The sequence below is a fragment of the Mesocricetus auratus genome, unplaced genomic scaffold (genome assembly GCF_017639785.1).
Source record: "Mesocricetus auratus isolate SY011 unplaced genomic scaffold, BCM_Maur_2.0 Super-Scaffold_100018, whole genome shotgun sequence".
Classification (NCBI taxonomy): domain Eukaryota; kingdom Metazoa; phylum Chordata; class Mammalia; order Rodentia; family Cricetidae; genus Mesocricetus; species Mesocricetus auratus.
Window position 1 is genome coordinate 42,626,872 of NW_024429199.1, and position 22,114 is coordinate 42,648,985.

The 22,114-nt window shown below is 45.7% G+C and overlaps 1 protein-coding gene across 3 annotated transcripts in view; it reads left to right on the forward strand.

The window, feature by feature from the left end:
• The window catches only part of Zdhhc14 (zinc finger DHHC-type palmitoyltransferase 14), a 247,941-nt gene that overhangs the window by 171,559 nt on the left and 54,268 nt on the right, over window positions 1-22,114 (forward strand). For all 3 annotated transcript variants that reach the window (XM_040728435.1, XM_040728436.1, XM_040728437.1), the window contains exon 3: window positions 18,841-18,999. In XM_040728435.1, the coding sequence (XP_040584369.1) occupies window positions 18,841-18,999 (159 nt within the window). The remainder of the gene's footprint in view (window positions 1-18,840; window positions 19,000-22,114) is intronic.

The window sequence follows — 22,114 nt, forward strand, 5'->3', positions numbered from 1 at the left end:
TTTAAATGAGGAGTGTATTATTTGATGAGTCATGTGGGGACTGGGGGCATTATTCCCCCTTTTTTATTTTCTAAAAAATTTTTCTTTTTTGAACTGTTGAAGCTGGACCATAACAGTAGAAGGATTTGTCTACCCTCCTTGGTTAACTATCTAGGTAAATTGGGCTTACTAAATAACTTTTGAAAATTATTTGAAGTCTGTGAGCAGTCTTTCCCAATCTAACCTGTAGAACTCTCACTAGCTGACAAGGCCTCATTTGTATCTTAAATTTTTCTGTTAAAACATTAACAGACTGGCTGGATGTTCCTTTTGGCTATATTTAACACAATCTAGGTAGCTTCTTAACTATTTTTGAAGGCATTTAAGTATCCTTTTAATCATATAAGCAGTTCACACTCACACATTCGCAATCACATTTCATACATACCGGTGTGGCCACACCATACATTCAGAACATACATGCATCTTTCTGTCACCCTTTTTCCCTAGGTAATGATTAGTCTGTTGCAATGAAGCTCCCTTAATTGAAATCTATGTAAAAGAACAACTCCAGCCAATCCTTGAACTTAAAGGGTTAAAAAGTCCTGTATGTTCTTTATCATTCCTCCATTTGAGCTACAGTCATGGGGTACAGCCGTACCTACTCCTTGTAACTCTGTAGATGCAAGGTGGAGAGGCCAGGCTTTTGGCCAAAAGTTTTTAGAGATGACTCAAAAAGTAGAATTTAAATGTAAACAAAATTTTTTATTCCATGTACCTTTGTCCTTTTTTTTTCCTTTACTTAATACCAGTACCTCTTTACTGTTACCAAAAAAAATTTTTTTGAGTCAGGGTTTCTCTGTATTGTTTGAGGCTGTCAGTCCAGCCTGGCCTCGAAGAATAGTACTGGACCGTCCCAAGAGTAGTCCGACCGTGCCTGGGGGCAATGGCCCATGCACCCCAGTAGGGAGGGCCTGGATCCCCATTTCTGGTGTTAGGATTGCCCGGGCGGAGGGAGCGAGGTCCAATCCTGCACTCCCCGAGGTGGCTCTAAGGAGGTCTGAGATATGAAGGGGTTGCTCTGGGGGAGAAAATGAGTCCTGCCACTGCCCAGAGCAGGGGTCATTGCCCCGTACACATTGGTTTTGGGGCCCTGGGGCGGGGCCCTCCTCCTGTTTCCCTGATTATTATTAGCAGGAAGGAAATTTCCCTCCCGGTCAGTTTTAGAGTAGCAGTTATTGGCCCAATGATATCCCCTTCGACAACGGGGCATAAACCAGGTCTCTTGAGACCCGCAGTACTATTTTGAGGGCACTCTCTACGGAAGTGTCCCTCCCTACCGCAGCTGAAACATGTTTTTCTCCCTCCCAGAGTAGGTCTTTCTTTCCCCACTTGGGGCCGAATAGCAGCAGCTAACACTTGGCCCTGGATGAAGTTCCCATCAATGTCCCTACAGATCCGGATATAGTCATTTAGACTTTTATTGCGATAGGGGCGAAGGGCTTCCTTACAATACTTATTTGCGTTTTCAAATGCCATCTGCTTGATGACTGGCATCGCAGGCCCAATGCCCCCAAATATTCTTTCTGCTACCTGACTGAGACGGTCTACGAAGTCTTGAAAAGGTTCGGAAGGTCCTTGAAGGATTTTGGACAGATGATCCCCTCCTCCCTTGGAAGGCAATGCTTTCCAAGCCCCTTGGGCCGCTGCTGCCACTTGGGCATAGACTGCGATGTCATATTGCATTTGTTGCTGAATGGTGGCGTATTGACCACTCCCGGTAAGCATCTCCACATTTCTCTGGGGCTGTCCGGCCTGTGCATTCCTTTGGGCTGTCTGGCTGCATCTTTCCTGAAACTCACCTCTCCAAATCAAATAATCTCCCCCCGACAGAGCTGCTCTGCAAAGCTGCTGCCAATCGCCAGGTGTCAAATTAAGAGACACAAAAGATTCCATTAAGGAAAGTGTAAAGGGAGCCTGTGCTCCATAATTTAAAGTTGCCTCTTTAAGTTGTTTTATATCCTTAAAATTTAAAGGGTTATGATGCCGAATGACCTGTCCAGAATTGTTCGGATCTGGAACTTCCATTACTGGGGCCACCACCGGGCAGCATTGGACCCCTCCCCTGGGTCTTCCCTCCAGGTCTGAGAAGGACTGGGTTATCTCATAGGAGGAGTCCCTTTTTTCAGAGTATGGGGAAGGGTTTCTCTCCCTGTCCTGTCTTTCCTTAATTAGAATCTTTTTTAGTTCTTTTTTAAGGGCCACGATCTCAGCAAGTAACCGTTCCTTTTCAGACTGTGACGAGTCTGAGTCTGAGCTACTTCCATTTTCTAGGTCTGATAGAGAAGAATATAACCGATTCTGACTGGAGCCCTTTTTTTTTGGGTTTTGCCCAGAGACCTCTACCCGTTTTTTTGTTGTTCCTAAGAGACTCCCCTTCATCCTCACTAACAATGGAGCCTCTAGTTTCAGTCACGGTCTCTTCATCATCACTCTCTGCCCCTGAACTCAAGGAGGCTTGAGTCTCAGTCTCTTGTAACTCTAAAAAAGCCTCTTTTGTGTCCTGAACTACCTGGCGGTGACGAACCTTATCTGTCAAAAGTGCTCCCCTCACTAATCTCCATAAGGAGAATGTCGTAGGGGGCAAGGACTCAGATCCCTCTTTTCGTAAAAGTCTATGAAGATCACGGCGAACCTCCTCCCAATCTGGAATATTTAAGCTTCCCCCAGTAATGAACCATGGACTGGCTCGTTCGATGGATTTTAGAAAGCCTTCTAGGGTTTTAGACTTGACTGCAGTCCCATGTTCTTTAAGTAACTTTTTTAGTTGATACTGCAATGATTCTAGCTTCCCGGAACTATTCCCCATAGTTTCTTAACCCCGTCCACTTACCTCGCTTTCGCGATCTCAGTGGGACCTCCAATTGTCACGTCTGCTGCGCGGCCTATGTCCGAGAACGTGCGGAGGGTGTCGGGTATTGACAACACAGAGACTCGTTCAATGATATAAAGAAAACTTTAAACAGGCTCCAAAAAGGTTCACGAAAAACTTCCTAAGAAAAGTTCCCACCAGAGAAACTTCTGCTCTCTCCTCTCCCTTGGCTGGTTCTGCTCTGACACCAGAGGTGGATGTGTGTGGGTTTTTGAAGGTGCGGTTAGTCTTTGGACAAGGTCGAGGTCAGGGCGGTTTCTGTGGGAAGGCCTTTCCCAGGAACTTATTGTATCATTTTTAGTAAACATGTTTTTACTAAACATTGTCTTACAGCTGCCTACTCCCAGGCAGAAGGGGAAGTGGGTCTCTGCTCAAGGTCTGGTGTTCCCACAGTCTGTTCTGACGGTTGGTGAAGGACACATGCCGTGTGGGGGTGTTCAGCTCCAAAGGCTCCTCCAGTACAGATGCCTGTGTATGGACAGACATTGGCAGTCAGGGTTGGAGGGGATTTTCACATCTGACGGGGCCAGAAACAAGATTATTTCTAACCTAAATAAAAAAAATAATTATTATTATTTTAAAAAAGAAACAAAAAATATTTTCTTTAACCCATTTATTTGGTGCACTTTCTTGTACATAACCTAATCCTCTCATGTAAAATATAATCAATGCTTATATTGTTGAAATACCTTTTCTTTTGTTCCAAATCTTGGAAATCTCAAATTAATCTTACACTGGACAATTCACTTCAAACTGGCTACATTCAGGTGCTTAAGAGCTGTGTGTGCCCTCTGTCTGGGATGCCAGGGGAAAAGTTGATTATTGCCAGCCACAGGTCCCCATGAGAGACCTCAAAGCAAGATGGGCATCACCTAAAGAAAAGATACTCTAGGTTGATTTCTGGCCCCTACACAGAGATTACATACGTGGGCCTGCATACATGCATGCACAGAAGGGAGTTGTAGGGAGAGCAGGAGAGAGAGAAAAAGAGAGAGACAGTGAGACACAGTGAGATTGCTAAGTGGAGAAACCTCACCCTGCCAAGATGGAGAGCCGAAAACATCTGGAAACCTGACCTGCAGGTCTGCCTCCACACAGCTGGTCTCTGGCTCCTGGGTTTCCCTCCACCGGCCTGTACAGATGGTAGGGAGCCCTTCTAAAATGAATCCCACTTAAGAACCATTGCAACGCACAGCGAGCCCCAGCACGATGACAGAGGACTCCTCCAGACTCCCAGAGACATTCCTCCCTTCACAAAAGTGGCTAAAACTGCTCCTCTCTGCTGATGAATGGTTGTCAGTTTTTCTCTCATCAATATTTTAATGACTGTTTGCACATTTGGGCCTTGACAGATACAGAGTCTGGTAACTGCAGAAATAGATTGAAGAGGCAACTCAGGAGGATACAGTTGGCTGTCAGTGGCAACTCGGTCTGTCTGTGACAGTGGATGTCAGCCCTGGCCCTAGCTGCCTGGAAGTCTTTCGAAGCAGGTATACTGAGACTGTTTAGGCAGAGCAACAGGCAACCCACATTGCCCTCTGATGCTGTCTTCTCGGAGATAGCAAACTTCAGCCCACAACCTGGCCTCTTACTTCAGTACGACGGAGCCACTGAATTCAGAGGTGTGTTGCCCATGGTGTAATGTCTGTAGTAGCGCGAAGAACCTGCCCCATGTCCACGGGAGAAAGCTAAGCCACTGTGGCATCTTGGAGAGAACCCACTCAGAAGAATATTGCTGGAAGTGCCTCACGGTCACCTCCTCAATTCCCAAATGGAGTGCTGTGTTCAAGTCTTTGGTTCATTGTTCCGTTTTCCTCCACGGGTGTTATCTTGGAGTTGTAGCAGTTATAAATGTGCTGTCCAGGAAGGAGTCAAGAGGATAGTCCTTGGGGACCTGGGACTCACAGAGTAGGGTCAGGAGCTGTCTTTTCCTTGTCAGTCAGGTGTTGGATGTGAATATAAGAAATGGAAATGACAAAATGATGGGAATTTAAAAAATGAAGCAGGCATCCCAGGGCCTCAAGGAAGCCAAACTGGAAACCTCCCCCCCCCCAATAAAACAAAATTAGAGGCAGCTTAAATGCATGGAAATAGGAAAATGGATCATTGAAATATGGCGTAACTGTGTGTCAGCTGCTATTAAAGATTTCACCAGCATGCTAGAGGCCCTGGGTTCTCGGGTATTGAAATGTCCGGTATAGGAAAAGGAAAAGATCAGTGATTTATAAGAGTTATCTGGGTATAATCTTGATAGCACATGAAAATGCAAAATAAAAAATTGTGTGTGCACCACAATCTTAAGATAGCCAGAAGCCTAGAAAAATGATCCAAACTATAAGGAGGTTTTAGGGGGAGGTGTTAGGCTGGTGAGTGATTTCAATTGTTTCTGTGTTTTCTTTCTATAGTACTGACACTTTAAAGCCTCTGTGCCGAGCATGGAAGGCTGGTATAATCAGAAGAAAACCCGTCAGTGTGGTTACAACTTGAGTAAACAGCTATTTAACACTCACCGCTCACTACTTCCCTAGCCGTGACAAATCCCCGTTTTTCTCTAAAGGCTTTCCTTCCTCCCGGGGATAACGAGGCCCGTGGTCCTACTTGATTCTCTGGGAGTGAGGCACTCATGTGAGGGAACTGGGGAGACAGCAGAGGACTAATGCAATATGTCACGTCTGCTGCGTGGCCTGTGTCCGAGAACGTGCAGAGGGTGTAGGGGATTGACAACACAGAGACTCGTTCAACGATATAAAGAAAACTTTAAACAGGCTCCAAAAAGGTTCAAGAAAACTTCCTAAGAAAGGCTCCCTCCAGAGAAGCTTCTGCTCTCTCCCCTACCCTGGCTGGTTCTGCTCTGACACCAGAGGTGGATGTGTGTGGGTTTTGAAGGTGCGGTTAGTCTTTGGACAAGGTCGAGGTCAGGGCGGTTTCCGTGGGAAGGCCTTTTCCAGGAACTTATTGTATCGTTTTTAGTAAACATGTTTTTACTAAACATTGTCTTACAGCTGCCTACTCCCAGGCAGAAGGCGAAGTGGGTCTCTGCTCAAGGTCTGGTGTTCCCACAGCAATATGGGCATCATGAGGTGTTAAGAGAAGCTTTTTCTTTGCTAGCTGCTTTGGTTTATCCCCCGCCAGCCGCCTGGGCTCTGCCGCATTGTAGTCCCCAAATAAACATACAAGACGCTGTATTAATTATGAAGCTGTTGGCCTTGCTTGTTTCTTACTGGATAGCTCTGACTTAAGTATTTATCCCATAATTGTTAATCTATGTATTTCTCTTACCGGAGACGTTCTGGGCTTCCTACCCCATGGTGGTTACATCTTGAATTCTCCTGTGTTTCTCCTTCCCAGAATCCTCCTGAATTCCTAGCCCCACCTATCTAGATTCCTATTGGCCAGACAGTGCTTTATTGACATATACACAGGACTTCCCCAACAATGAGGCATCGTGACGGCCACAGTGTCTGTCTGCAAACCCACGCGAGCATAAGGAATGAGGGACTGAGCACGCATATATGTGTTGCTAAGAATCAGAACCCACAGGAAATGGGAATCGAGGTGTAGCCAGCACTTAGCTACACATTACAGGAAGGGATTAGGGGCCCAGGTGTGGACCGTGGCTGTGTGAGCTGCCACCAGCCTCTGAGTGACTCCCACAGCTGCCCGTGGAGCTGATGTTCACTCTGCTTCATTCATAGCAGAGTCGGTGTGTTGAGTTTCATCAATTACCCGTGAGCTGCTGTGTAGCAACGGGGACCAGGTTTTCATGCTATTTTCTTTTTCTTCTCTCCATGTTGGATGGTTAGTTTTGATTGTCGTGTTGAGTACATTAAGAAACATCTATTGATTAGTGAGGTACACCTCTGTGTGTCTGTGATCGTGGAAAACTAGGTCCTGGGGCCGCATGGACCAGCAATGTGTTTATGAGGCCTGGGGTGAAATAGCAGTGATCTACTGATGAATTTATCCAGGCTGCCTCTGTAAATTAAGAATGTTGTTAATATGTTAACATGTTGTTAAAGGCAAGACTATCTGTCTGCTTTCATTGTCATCACTCTAGTAGAGGCGTTAAATTGAGGTTACTGGCCCAGTGTGGGTTTGGATTTGGGCTGAGCAAGCGTTTGTTGGATTCCTGTCTAGTTGGTCCTTCATGGCATTTACATCTGTCTGTGAGAATGAAGCTATGATTAGTATTGATTAGTTTTCCATTGGTTTGTGATAATAAAGCTATGATTAGTATTGAGAATGGAGCTATGATTAGTATTGATTAGTTTTCCATTGGTTTGTGAGAATAAAGCTATGATTAGAATTGATTAGTTTTCCATCCCTGTAACTAAAGACATGAGATCATTAACTTATTAGGAGGAAAGGTTCATTTTGGTTCACCACCAGCAGCACTTTAAGTTGAGGTGGAGCCGCTGTTTTGGGCTTCAAGTAAGGCCCTTGACGGCGACCATGGTCACTTGTGTCAGAACAAAACATTCACACTGGAAGTCAGAGTTCAGAGACAGTTGGACCAGCCAGGATCCTACAATTCCTTGGGATAGGCTAGTTACTTTCTCACTGTTGTAAGCAAAGCCCTGGAAAGGAGCTTAAAGAAGAATTTGTTCTGGCTTACAGTTTAAGTTAGACTTTGAGGGGACAGATTCCCCCATGGTGGGGAAGGCTTGACAGTAGGAACAGGAAACCGGCTAGTCACATAGCCTCTGTGTCGGGACATAGATCTGAGCTATAAGACATCAAGGTCTCACACCCACAACTCACTTTCTCCAGTGCAGGGTCACAGCTGGAGACCAAGTGTTCTGACCCATGAACCTAAGGGAGACATTTCACATCTAAACCACAGCAAAGGGTGTGCCCTCAATGACCTAAAAACTATCCGCAATTCCCCTCTCCTAAGAAGCCACAGCAACTCCCAAGAGTGCACCCTGGGGACCCAGCCTTTGACACAAAGAGTCATGCAAACCGCCACAGAGAACATAGGCAGGTCACTCAGTGTTGTCCAGATTGAGCCACATACTCGTTAAAGAGTTCAAAGGAAAGCCATGGTCAGTGGAATCAGAAAACGGCACCAGGAAAGTCTGGTATAGAACCCTACACCTAAAGATGAGAGCCTTCTATCTGTCTTCCCCCTCGTACGGGCCTTAGTAGCTGGCGAGGTTCAGCCACTCAGTGGGCACAGAACTTGGATAGTATGATTCTGTGTCCTGACTGCTGTGGGATAATCCTTCTGTATAATGTGAATACGCATTACTCTCATTGGTTAATTTTAAAAAAGCCAATTGGCTTATTACAAGGAAGAATAAGGCTAAACAGGAAGGCAAACTGAAAAGGCTTGGGGAAAGAAGGGTGGGGTCAGAGAGAGGCCAGCCAGCCGCCAGGGGAAACAAGATGCTAAAGGACAGGTAAAGACACGAGCCATGTGGCAATATATAGATTAATAGAAATGGGTTGATTTAAATGTAAGAGCTAGTTAGTAATAAGCCTGCACTATTGGGCAAGCATTTATAGTTTATACCCAGCCTCTGAGTCAGTTATTTGGGAGCTGGTGGGCTGGAAAGAAACATCCGACTATACCTGGCACTCAGGAAAGTGCTCCTTGGTGATGGTGTGCAATCTCCTGGTGCAAAATCTACATGATGTCTTGGCAGATCAAAGAATGCAATTCCCATATCATAAGGTGGCTTTCTTGGAGGTAAATGTTCCATCAGGTTGATGTATATATGTTAAATGACCTGGTTTCCGACTTAGACCCACACATTGTACGACATGGTGTGCCTAAGAGACAGTTTGAGAGTGGCCCAGCCATGAGTGAGATGAGTTCCTCCTCTGGGCTTCAGGAATGACATGAGACTCTGAAAAAAATTATCTTACACTTACACTTCTAGGAAGGCTCAGAGTACATCTTCTAGAAATGATCAATGAAATCTCTGAACTTGTAATTAATTTTCTCAGAGCAGGAGAGACACATCTACAACATGTACATTTGTGACTGTCAGAGTGCCAAAACAACCTGTCTCTTGCAAATGTTTTATGCTCCAACTAAAATTCAGTCTCAAAATAATATTTTTTGCTCTTTATGAAGCAATTATTTTAATCTAATAATACTTTAAGTCCTAAGTCAGAGATGTCCGCAGTTAACATTTTGACACATGCTGATTTTTCTCCAAATAATATATTTTACACAAATATGTGATTACATTGTATTTTACTATTTTGAAGATGAATTTTCTCTAATATGTTATTTACCATCCTACCCCATCTTTAATGGGTATATAGTAGTTTACTGTATGATCAAATCATAGTTTATTTGCCCTCATATTAACTCTGCAGTAATTCCCAGGTCTTAACAATAAATGGCAGTGTTGTCATCAATGATCATGATATTTTCCTTACATCAAATATATAAACTCCTATTGTGCTATTTCTGAACTAAGTGATTTATGTATTTAAAGATTTATTTTTATTTTATGTGTGTGAGTCTTTTGCCTGCATGTATGTACATATAAGCGCCACATTTGTGTAGTGCCCACAGTGGTCAGAAGGGGGCGCTGAATCCCTTGTAACTGGAGTTACAGATGGTTGTGAGCCACAGAGAGGGTGCTGAGAGCCTATCCCAAGACCCCAGCAAGAGTAGGAAGTGCTCTTAGTCACTGAGCCATCTCTGCAGCCCCAGACTTTTGTCTTTAGACTTTTGGTAGACAGCCTCCTTGTCCCTGCAAAGACTATCCGTTTATAGTCTTACCAGAAGCATGTGTCCATATTTCTGCTCTTGGCACCAGAGAAAGTAACCTTTGAACTGGCTTGTCTGAATGAGTTGGTTATTCTTTCTGTGCATGACTTGTCTATGTTTTCCCCCATCTTCCTCTCAGAATATCTGTCTTTCTTGCTCATTTGCAAGTGTTCCTTAAGGACATTGTGATTCCTGTTTAAAAAATATCATTTTCATTTTATGGAAGCTTTTGACATACACGTCAAAAAAAAAAAAAACACACTTGACACTGGGGCCAGCAAGACGCCTCAGCAGGTGGAAGACTGGCTGCCAAGGCTGGTGGTCTGAATTCAGTCCCCAGGGCCCACAGGATGGAAGAAGAGGACTAGTCCAGGTTGTCCTCGGGCCTCCGTGCACACACTGAGTACAAGCGTGCTCATGCGCACACACCCACAAATACAGATGAGTAAATGCAATGAAACACTTACATCTGGATCTTTGCCTGACTCTGACTGTAGAGTTTTCCTCTCTCTCTTTAGGATTAGCTGTTTATCACAAATCCATTTGCTGATTATCTGTATTTTGCTTGCTAATTTGAGCTATGTTTTATCGGGTGTTAAATCTTAAGCAAATCTGTGTCTGTTTAGTAAAGTATCGGTTCTGTTTCACTCTTCCATGTATCCCCGGGGCCTCGCATTACTCCTCATTATTTCTCTTTGCAAATGTTCTCAGCCATTTTTTTTCAGGTGAAGTATGGAATTATTTTATTGTCTGTCATCTCTTCTCAAATCATTCTGGAATGTTGGTTCACGTGAAATGGATGTACAAGGTAATCTGGAGAAAATAGGATGCCTCAAGCCCTGCAACTCTCCAGGCTGTTGGATGCCTCTCCTCAGGGTTTCCTTTTTGTTTACTTGGTTTTTCAAGATGGGCTTTCTCTGTGTAGCCCTGGCTGTCCTGGAACTGGCTTTGTAGCCCAGACTGGCTACAAAAACTCACAGAGATCCACCTGCCTCTGCCTCCTGAGTGCTGGGATTAAAGGTGTGTGCTGCCACCACCCAGCTCTCCCTGGGTTTTTCACAATCTCTTCAAAGACTCCATGTTGTTTTATAGTTTGTTTCATCTAGGACCTTCCTATCATTATTTGCTGTGTACTTATTCCTAGTGGTTTGGAGGAGGTATGTCGTACATGGAGCAGTATGTAGTTATATTGATAATATATGAATGCTTTTGGGCAGAGGCAGAGGCAGGTGGATCTCTGTGAGTTTGAGGCCAGTCTGGTCTACAAAGTGAGTTCCAGGACAGCCAGGGCTACACAGAAAAACCCTGTCTCAAAAAAAAAAAAGCTTTTGAAGTAAGTGTATATATAGAGAGTATATATAGATATGTATATAGGATATATATACATATATATGTGTGTATGTATTAGAGAGATTTATACTAGTTACACCACTGAAGGTTTTTATTCATTTTAAGCAGTATATATTGATGAGAGACATAAAAGGAAAGAGGGTAGCCTCTCAGTGGACACTTTTATTCTTTCAAGTATAACACATGTATAAATAGCAATCCTTGCTTCTGTGACATCCTTAGATCCCTTCCCCTTAGGGCTACAGACAGAATCTTACAATAGTTTGTGCCAAGTGAGAGAGAAGCCAGCCCTCCCACCCAGGACTTCACGGATGCCCTCATATCGAGGGATCCTCCAGCTTTAACAGAAGCGTGTGAGATTTCCTGGTGGTGACACTGAAGCATGACCTGTCACAGTATGGTGTTCAGTGCCCACCGCTCCCCTTTGTTCTCTTCTGCTTGTCTTACAATAATGCAAACACTGGCCAGCGGGGCCGATCTGTTCGTGTACGGGAGCCAGCGGTCTCTGACGGTGCAGAGTCTACCCCCACAGAGCGCAAACACATGCAAATATTTGGAGCCTTGGCCTTCAGAACTGACTTTTTCATGTACACAGCACAGCAGTTTTGTGTGCATGTGTGCAGGGAAATCTGACATTTGAGGGGAATTAAACTCTGCAAGGACAAAGGAACTTCTTTCTTTTATACTCAAGGACAAGGTTCTGCATCTGACTGGAAAAGAGTGCCGCCAAAATAAGATCATCATTAATTTTCCTCTGTTATTAGCATATATTGGATTAGCGTGGATAGCTAAACTAAAGGGGTCGTGGCTACTAAGCACTTTCTTTTACGTCTGTCTTTTGCTTCACTAATTAATGATTACATGCATATGCATATATACAGTATATGTTGTCCTCTGGGACCTGAGCAGCCTCGGAGAAACGAGCCTTTGATAGCTGTGGACACCGCAGCATCAGGTGGTGTGAGGTCTTTCGTAACAATGGGAACCCACATTTACCTGAGTGTCATAATTCCTTTTCTGTTGCTGGGATCAACACCATGACCAAGGCAATTTACAGAAAAAGAAAGTATACTGGGCTTACAGTTTCAGAGGGTGAGTCCGTGACTATCACGGCAGGGAGCATGGCGGCAGGCAGGCAGACATGGTTCTGGAGCAGTAGCTGAGAACCTCTACCTTGAGAAACAACCAGGAAACAGAAAGAGCTAGCTGGGGATGACGTGGGCTTTTGAACCTCAAAACCTGCTCCCAGTGGCACACAACCAAGGGTCCACATTTTGTAATCATTTCCAAACAGTTCCAACATGTGGGGTCCAAGTATTTAAACATCATGAGCCTATTGGGGCCAGTCTCATTTAAAACACCACACTAAGACACATTCTCTCTGATAGATTAAAAAAAAATCACACTGATGGCGTTCTGTGTTTCCGTTTTCTGAAACTTATGATTCCAATACTATTTGTAGAAACATTTCAGTTTACAGTCACCAATTCATTGTGAGCATTGGTATTTCCCAGTCTACCGGCATGCCAAAAATAACACGGGCCGCCATCACATCAACTTCAGCACAGCACACATCCACGTACAAGATCTCTCCTTGAATGGGTCGATGTAATACGTACATTCTCACTTAAAACTGGTGTTATTCTGGACCACAGCTGCCGTCTTTCGTGACGTTTTTCAAATCATGTCCCCAGGAAGACCGTACAAAGGGCCAACTTATTGGGCCCATCTCAGTCAACCTAGTGTTTCATTCCTGACTGCCTGTATTAGATATGTTGAGGTTATTTGTAAAATTTTCTTTGGCAATATCCCAAACAAGAGGTGTTTGGAACCCTGTCTTTGGCTGTTTTGGGCAGGGCAGACTTGCACAGCTAACGTACCAGCTCTTCAGGTGACATTGGCATCTTTGCAAACGGCATTGCTTCCTCTCTGTCACCTTCATTCTTTGTCAGCCTCTCCATCAACTGTAAGTGTGAGCTTAGAACATTTAGAAAAGTCCCATTCTTAGCTTCTACCACCCCAGATGAGTGTGCTGACAGTAGCCAGTATCTCCCTGCCCTTCCCCCTCCCTGTGTCTCTCTCTCTTTCCCTCTCTCTCTCTCTCTCTCTCTCTCTCTCTCTCTCTCTCTCTTCCCCTCTCTCTCTCTCTTTCCCTCTCTCTCTCTCCCTCCTGTCCTCCCTCCTCCCTTTCTCTGTATAATTTCCAGGTAAATAAGCTTTTATGCATGGTATTTGTCAGAAAACCTAAAAAGAAGGGCACAAGGACCTCACCAAGCTTAGCATATTGTCTGGCCTGACAGCAAGTTTACCCCACTTACTGACGAATATGGCACCAAGAGCAATGATTTCCAAACTTTCACAAGTGCCCAAATCACCTGGAGATCTTTGAAAATGCAGGTCCTGGATGAGGTGACTCAGAGTGAGGTAGGCACCAAACTTGTGCATGGCAAGGAAGCTTTTTGGTAATGCCAAGACGGCTGGCATTAGAGTAGCTTCCCTGCCTGCATGGTATTGGTGTGTTATGGGCTGTGAGACTATTGCTTGTGAAGAATCAGCCTGTGCATTGTGGGGTGTTTAGCAATGTGCCTGGCCCCAATGCTTGTTGCCAGGAGTGCTCCCTCCTACCTGTGACAACTAAAAATGTCTCCAGGTATTTTCACATTTCCCTGTGGGCAGAATCACCCCTGGATGATAAATAAATACTACCCTGAGTGATCCTGACCATTGGCCAAGTGTGAGATCTAGTCTGCAGTACAATTCATTTGGGTAATTGAATTATCAAAACCCCATTCTCTGAGTTATTTGCCCTCCCTAGAGTGTATGCCACAAAGGATGGGGGACTTCTCCTGTGCCCTCCTCTGTCCACTGCACCCAGAAGACTGTTGGGTGTCTAGTGGACCTCTATTGGATATTTAGATTCCTTAAATCCATGTCTGTGTTATGGCAGTGAACAGCTGTACTCAACCCCTTGGTAGAGTCTTGCAGGCTAGAGTTTGAAGTCCCATTTGCCCCTCATGCCCTATCTTCACGCTGACTAAACTCCTGTCAGCAAAGGCTCCCACCTCTCTGGCAGATGCCCTGTCAGCTGGTTAATGGTCTGTGAAACTTCAGCACACCAGGGAATGCCACTCCTCCAGATGAAGCCTTCAGCTGGAGAGAGTCTTTTTCCACATCTTCAAAGGTGACATCTTCTCCTGTACTTTAAGACAGCAGAGTTTAGTTACCTAGAGCAGTTTGTGCTGGGAATCAGCGCTGTGGGGTCAAATGTAAGCGCCCTGTCGTCTCAGGAGGAAACAATGGCTTCCCTTTCGAAGGCTGGCCTTTAACAGGATGGCAAATGTGGTGATACTTTGTTTATGATCTAACAAATAAAGCTTGCCTGGAGATCAGAATGCAAAGCCACACTAGTTAGCCACAGAGGCCAGGCAGTGGTGGCACACTCCTTTAATCCCAGCACTCTGCAAGGCAGATGGTTCTCTTTTAGTTCAAGGCCACCCTGGCCAACATGAAATTGATCCAGTCTAAAAGAGAAACAGAACTCACACAAAGGTGATCTCGGCACTTGGGATCCCATGCCTTTAATCCCAGTTCTGAGATTTCTTGGAGACAGATGCAGTCTAGGTAGTCTGAGGAGCAGTGCAGTCTAAACAGTCTGAGGACAGGACCGCCCCTTTGGTCTGAGCACTGGTAGAGGGGAGAACGCTCTAGTGGATAGCCACTTTGCTTCTCTGATCTTCAGCATTAACCCCAACATCTGACTCTGAGTTTTATTAAGACCTATTAGAACTCATGCTACAAGCAAACATTAAGGGACAGTAACCAGAGGCATCTGGCTAGCCCAGGATTTCTCTTTCACTGAGATACCTCCTTCACAATTGGTTTCCCATTTCTGAGCATGCATGGCCAACCTCTGCCTCCTACCCTGGGGCCCTTAGTTCTTTGCCTATGCATGGGTCTGATTGCTAGGTTGGTGCCAGTCGCGGGCGCAGACGCAGGCGCACAAGCGCGCATCATCACTTCCACCTCTCTGCCAACAGCGCCAGCCATTAGGAGGCAGGGTCTTTATGAATGTAAAAGCCGTTTCAGGCTTTTGTGTTTCCCTTCAGAAGACTCTTGTAAAAATGCACCTGGGAAGTAGTAGTTCCTGTAAGCTTACAAAGCCGCTACCCTTTTTACCCTTGAATTCCGGTGTTCTCCAGCCATTAGCTATTGTAGACTTGATTGTTCTTTCCCAAGAGCTGTATTTAAGTCACAAAGCAGCTCTGAGAAACAAATGCACAGTTGTTGCACACACATACACACACACACACACACACACACACACAAGTCCCACAGGGAATAATAGGGGGTTAGACCTGTGTGCCACATAACTGGGGCTGCAGATGTTGATGAGATCAATGGGTGACAAGCCACCAGCTTCAGTCTGAACACTGAAGAAAAACTTGTGCCACTTAGAAGTCCAGCAGAGCTCAGTTGGCTGACTAAATGGATGGATTAAGCATGGCGAGAGCCCATGGACACAGATAAACACCACTACCTGCCAGCTGTTTTCACAAGAGATGCCCGAACTGGACCAGAAATAAAGATGAGATTATCTCCACCCCAGTGCGGGCACCACTGTGCATATGTCCCAGCTGGCTCCTCAGGAGAGCGCAGCAGGTTTGGGGTGCAGACTCTGTAAGACTGCTTTGGGAAGAGCAGCCTGGGGGCTCTGAGGACTCTGTGGACATTTAGAAGGGGGCGATGAGTCTGATCCAAAGACACAGGCTGCAGCATCCCACCCAGGGCCTGTGCAGCAGGGTCAGCCCGTTTAGTTACTGTCCCACTGCTTTCTGTTATTGTTGATGTTTTCTTCGTTTTTCTTTTCATAGGTCCCCCGATTCTCCCATCAGTTAATGGCATATTTGTGTCCTAAACCGGGTCTTCTGATACCTCGGTTTATTATTATTATTATTATTATTATTATTATTATTATTATTAACATCAGTCTTCAATTATCTATTCAAAGGGTTTTAGAGTTTGGGCTAATTGCTCTGTCTGTAGAATCCTAGTTTTCAGCTCACTTTGTATCGGGAGTGCTTTGGAGGTATAAGATCGGCAGGTCTATTGAGGAACGCTCACAGAGACCCGCCTTGTCAAGCTGCTGCTATGCAGGGCTAAGCTGTCTACATGGTGCTGATGCTGGGAGCTTTGGCATCTCTGCCCTTTACAGCATCCCCCTTGGGGATGCAGCTTCAAAACCTAACACAGATATTTGATTGAGTCTCCTTGTAACCGATCTTTCAGTTTTGTTTTGTTTTGTTTTAACTTGAATTTGCAAGTTTACATCCAGCCTATGTCAGCAGCTGACATAAAACTACTAAATTATGTTTGGCCTCAAAGTCACCCAGTTTGTATTCACAGAGATCTTCCCTCATCGTTGATGCTCTTTGGGTCTGTCCTTTGAGACTGCTTAGGGTAGCCACAGTGACACAGTCTCTGCCTTCTCCATCCTCCAGCTCTGACTCCTCTTCCTGACAGCATGCACACTAGATGCTGCTGGTTTTAGCATCACTTGAGAGGGAGGTCACCAGGGTAGCATGTTGGGGGAGGGTACTAAGAGAGTATCCAGGTTGGCAAGGCAACACATGGCCCCAGAGTTGGCTCCACAGCTATTTAATGGTTCTAAGCAAGAGATCTGGTTCCGGGAAGAGGCAAAGGAGTGCACTGTCCTGTTATTCCCTTCCTTGAGCTCTTTCTTTGCACCGTGACACGGAGCTTCCATCTTCCACGACAACTCTGAAGCACTCCTTACCACTGGGGTTTGTGTCTCACTGACACGAAAGCCTAAGGCTAAAAAACTAGAGCAGAGCATCTGCACCACACAACCTCTAAAAGAAAGCTGAGGTCCCATAGCAGTGGGAGCCTGAGTCATGGCTAGTCAGCTGTGTGTTCTTTCCATGAGGGACAGAGAGTACAGCCTCCAGGAACCGTCAGTGTAGCTAAACTTTTGTGAGGTGGCTGAGGTGACTGGGTGCGTTTAGTGGCATGTCCTGTCATCTGAGTGAAGCTGTGTTCACCATGAATCCAGGTTCTAAGGCTTTAAGTGCAGGGGGTCACTGACAAATCTGGGCAAAATGCGGATTCCTGTGCCATGCTTTGGGTGAACCGAGAGCCTGCTTCTCCGATGGGCTATTGTGTAAAATAGATGCTGTGTGTACACCCCACACACACAGTTGTCAACTGTGACTACTGATTGGGGTATCTGGGAGGAGCCCTTTAAATCTCCATGCCTGACTCTGCCCACTCCAGTGAAATCGGAATCCTGAGGCCAAGTCCAGGATACCAGTTTCCAAACTCACCAGACAACTCCTCCCTAGATTGTTTGTGTGGAAGGCCTATGTTGATGATGCCACAAATGCCTGCCACGTTGAGAAGCTGCAGAATTATGGTGTGTGTGATAGTGGATGTGAGCTAAAATGAGCACCTGCCTTCAATTCACCAGCTCCAAAAATGCCTGGAACCACTCCAGAGTCTTAGCAAAAGCCCTCAAAGGGTTCTCGCTATTCTCTTTGGCTCAGGATCTCCCCTACACAGCTGGCTGCCCCAGATTCTTCTTGGCAGGCCTAGCAGGGATGTGGGGAGTCAATAAGTGGGTAAAGCTGGAGATCAGACCTTCCTCCAGAGCCGGGGTCTCAAAACTGCTCTGTATGAAGCCTAGAGCGAAGGTGTGATGTGGGGAGGGGGGTGTGGCCAGCTGCCCAGTGATTCTCACATGAGACCCGAGAGAAGAAACAGGCTTCCAGATAAAAGGAAATTTTAAAAAATAAACTTAGGGGCTAGTTCTGTGGATAAAGGTCCTTGCTACCAAGCCTGAAGCCTGGAAGCCGTATAGTAGGAGGAAAGACCTGACTCCCTTGACTTGTACACACACACACACACACACACACACACACACACACACACACACACATACTCACATACACACACATATACTCACATATACATATACTCTCTCTCACACACATACACACATATACACACACTCACATATACACATACACACACTCACATATACAGATACACATATTCACACACACATATACTCTCTCACACACATACACACACATACACACTCACATACACACATATACTCACACAACCATATACTCTCACACACACATACACATATACACACTCACACACACAAACACATACTCACATATACACACATATACTCACACACACACTCACACACACAATATTGCTCCCCTTCCCTCACACACAAATAAATAAATGTAAAATTTTAGGGGGAGGGGAAAAGATATATTTGTATTTTCTTTAACATTTTAAAGCTGGCTCTAAAAAATAATAAGTGATGCAAAAAATATACAAGTGATTTTTTAAAAATACTCATTTAATAATTTTCCATTAAAGATAGATATTCCTCCCCTGCCACCCCACACTGGTACTTTTGAGGCCAATGGGTAAAGAAAGCAGGGAGATGCCTCAGCTGGGTTTGAAGAACTCAGTTCAAGAGGAAAAATGAAGGATATCACTGAGTTAATTAGGACGAGGCTGGGTGCTGTAACAAAAGCAACACTGTTCTAAGGTCAAGACCAAGGTTAGTGAGCTGGTAGCCAGATCAGGAGAAGCCTTCCATTTCCCCCCACCCCCCCACCTCGTGTGGTCTCTGACCTGCATGAACAGGTTCATCCAGAGTTTCCACTAAGCAACAGTTGCACATGTCAGCACAGGGCAGTGAAGGAATGTTGACCACAACCAGACCTGGCCCCTGAATCAGGTGCCAGGGACCACGGAGTTGAAACGGTGTTCTGAAGGTGTGTGCTGTTTCTCCTTCTTTCCATAGATATCGCCAATGGCACCAGTTCAGGGGGGTACCGCCCACCTCCCAGAACCAAAGAAGTCACCATCAATGGCCAGACTGTGAAGCTAAAGTACTGTTTTACCTGCAAGATTTTCCGTCCCCCTCGGGCCTCCCACTGCAGCCTGTGTGATAACTGCGTAGGTGAGTAGGACCCGGATGCTGTGGGAGTAGCAGTTCTCTGCCAGGATGCTGAAGATGGAGAGGACCTGTCTTTAATGCTTCTGCTAGAGGCTTGGCAGTGGCTACTGTGCCAACGCATGTGCCTGACTCCACTCAACACAGTCACCAAGCGGGCACTCACCACTCTGCTGCACAGTCGCGATTGTTTGTCTTGGGGTTTTGTTTGTTAAGATTTATTTAATTATTATATATACAGAGTTCTGTCTGCATACCAGAAGAGGCCATCAGATCTCATTACAGATGGTTGTGAGCCACCATGTGGGTGCTGGGAATTGAACTCGGGTCTTCTGGAAGAGCAGTCAGTGCTCTCAGCCTCTGAGCCATCTCTCCAGCCCCATTGCAGCCTGGGTCCCTCCATTGCAGCCTGGGTCCCCCCATTGCAGCCTGGGTCCCTCTGTTGCATCTCTGGGTCCCTCCATTGCAGCCTGGGTCCCTCTGTTGCATCTCTGGGTCCCTCCATTGCATCTCTGGGTCCCTCTGTTGCATCTCTGGGTCCCTCCATTGCAGCTCTGGGTCCCTCCATTGCAGCCTGGGTCCCTCCGTTGCAGCCCTGGGTCCCTCCGTTGCAGCTCTGGGTCCCTCCGTTGCAGCTCTGGGTCCCTCTGTTGCATCTCTGGGTCCCTCTGTTGCATCTCTGGGTCCCTCCGTTGCAGCCCTGGGTCCCTCCATTGCAGCTCTGGGTCCCTCCATTGCAGCTCTGGGTCCCTCTGTTGCCTGACAGCTGGCCATACACATAAAGCATATGGTTTGTGCATCTCCCTCTCCTACTGCTTGGAGCTGCTTTGGGGGGTGAGGAAGGCCTTGGAACTGAAAGAGGGAAAGAGATAGAAACAGTCAACTTCCACATGGGGCTAGAGCTCAGATGGGGGAAGGGAGGCAGAGGGAAGATGCCAGCTCAGAAGTCCCTGGTTGAGATTAACCTTACCCAACACCGACTCCTACAACTGCCTTGGGTCCCAGACCCTAGGTTTTGTGCCCATGCTTCCTGCCTTTTTAGACTAGGAGCTGCTCACTGTAGCTATGGGCCACTTTCATCTTAGGCATAGCTCCTAAGAGATGAGGGTGACGGTAAAGACAGGGGAAAGCTTGGTCACACAGCAGAAGACTAAAGTTCCCCAGACCTGTGGCTAGTCTCCACAGAGGTGGGGTGGAAACGGTGTCCCCTCAGACCTGGAAGGAGACAGGAACCCTCAGGACAGTGTCTCCGTCAGTAACACATTATTGATTTCCAACACTCTCCTTCAATCTCAGAATTTGTAGTCTCAATTCTTCCTGAGAAAAATTAAATGTTACAAGGTAACTCCCACTGTGCCTAGAAATCTTATTAACCTTAAATTTGCTTTATCCTAACCTTAATAATCTGCAGTTTGATACAAGGGTCGTGTTTTCCCTGTCTGTATTTGTCTTGGTTCTTATTAACTTAAATGTCCATTGGTTTGTGATCCCCTGTGGAGAAGCCTAGAATTTTCTTCTACCCTTCCCGTGAAGTAAGGAGCCTGTACTTAGGACCAGGACTGTGCCATAGAGTGGCAGCGGCCAGGCTCCAAATGCTCCCTGTCTGACTTAGACAAGCGACTGTATTGTGATGGCTGAAAGATGACACAAACAGAAATGCTCAGAGCAGTCAGAATAGTGCCAGTATCATTAGATACTGCTGCTGCTGCTGTTAACTGCTGCTGTTGTTACTGTTTCTGTTGCTGCTGTTGTTGCTTTACTGTTACTGCTGTTGCTATTACTGTTACTATTACTGCCACTTTCTTGATGTTTTTGAGTGACTTTCTCTAGAGAAGTCCTTGATACAATGTCACCCTCTGCAAGCTATTACTGTTACTGTTGCTGCCACTCTCTAGATGTTTTTGAGTGGCTTTCTCTAGGGAAGTCCTTGATACACTGTCACCCTCTGCAGTTATGACAACAGAAATGTACCTTGTCCTCCATGCAGGGCACACGGGGTCTCTAAGGTCATGTGACTGACTTGGTGTGATTTAGTACTCTACCTTGAGGACATTTGGGGCCAGACAATATGGTGACTTCAATGTCATCCAGGGAGTAACCTGTAGGGCTGATGAGCAGCCTTGGGGGCTTTTTCTTGGATTGTCATTTTGTCCCTCTGTTGTTACCGAATGGAAAAGTTTGTCACTTTAGCACTCCTGTTATTTTTCATGTTCTCTCCTGTACGGGGTGGGGGGGGAGGGGGGAGGAGGGCGCTTATCTTAAGATAAGTTTTGACAAATAAGAAATTGTTATCTACAAACCTAAAGCATCTACTTCCTTATCATTTGTGAAAAGTTCTTATCCATTTCTAAACACCTTTGGTTCCTACTTCCTCGTTTTCACCAATTTGTCTCAATCCAGTCTCCTGGCTCTAAGCTAGATCCATGGTCATCCTTAAGAAGAAAGTCTTTCCCTCTCTGACTGCGATTGTAGGCTGGCACTCCCCTGTTTCATGCCTAAAATCCATACATGAGTGAGTACATACAATGCTTGTCTTTTGTGACTGGGTTACCTCACTCAGGATGGTTTTTTCTAGTGCCATCCATTTGCCATCAAATTTCAAGATTCCATTGGTTTTTTTTTCTACTGAGTAGTACTCCATTGTGTAAATGTACCATCTAGGAGGACCCTAGGAGACATATGTATAGTACCCCCAAATAATGGGAATGGGACAGAATCTTCTGAGGGGATTGGGAGCACGGGTGGGAGGAGGAAGCTGGGAGAAGGAGAGGAGGACATGGGGGAGCAGGAAGGTTGAGTCAGGGGAAGAATAGAGGAGAGCAGGATGAGAGATACCATAATAGAAGGACCCATTATAGGTTTGAAGAGAGATCTGGCACTAGTGAGATTTCCAGAAACCTACAAGGATGATACCAACTGGCAATCTAACCAATAGTGGAGAGTCTCCCTTAAATGCCCTTCCTTGATATCGTGATTGACAACTTCCTTGTCTGCCATCCTAGAGCCTTCACCCACTGGCTGAAGGAAGCAGAGGCTGACACCCACAGCTAAACATTGAACTGAACTCCTGGAACCCAGTTGCAGAGAAGGAGGAGTGATGAGCAAAGGGGTTAAGACTTGA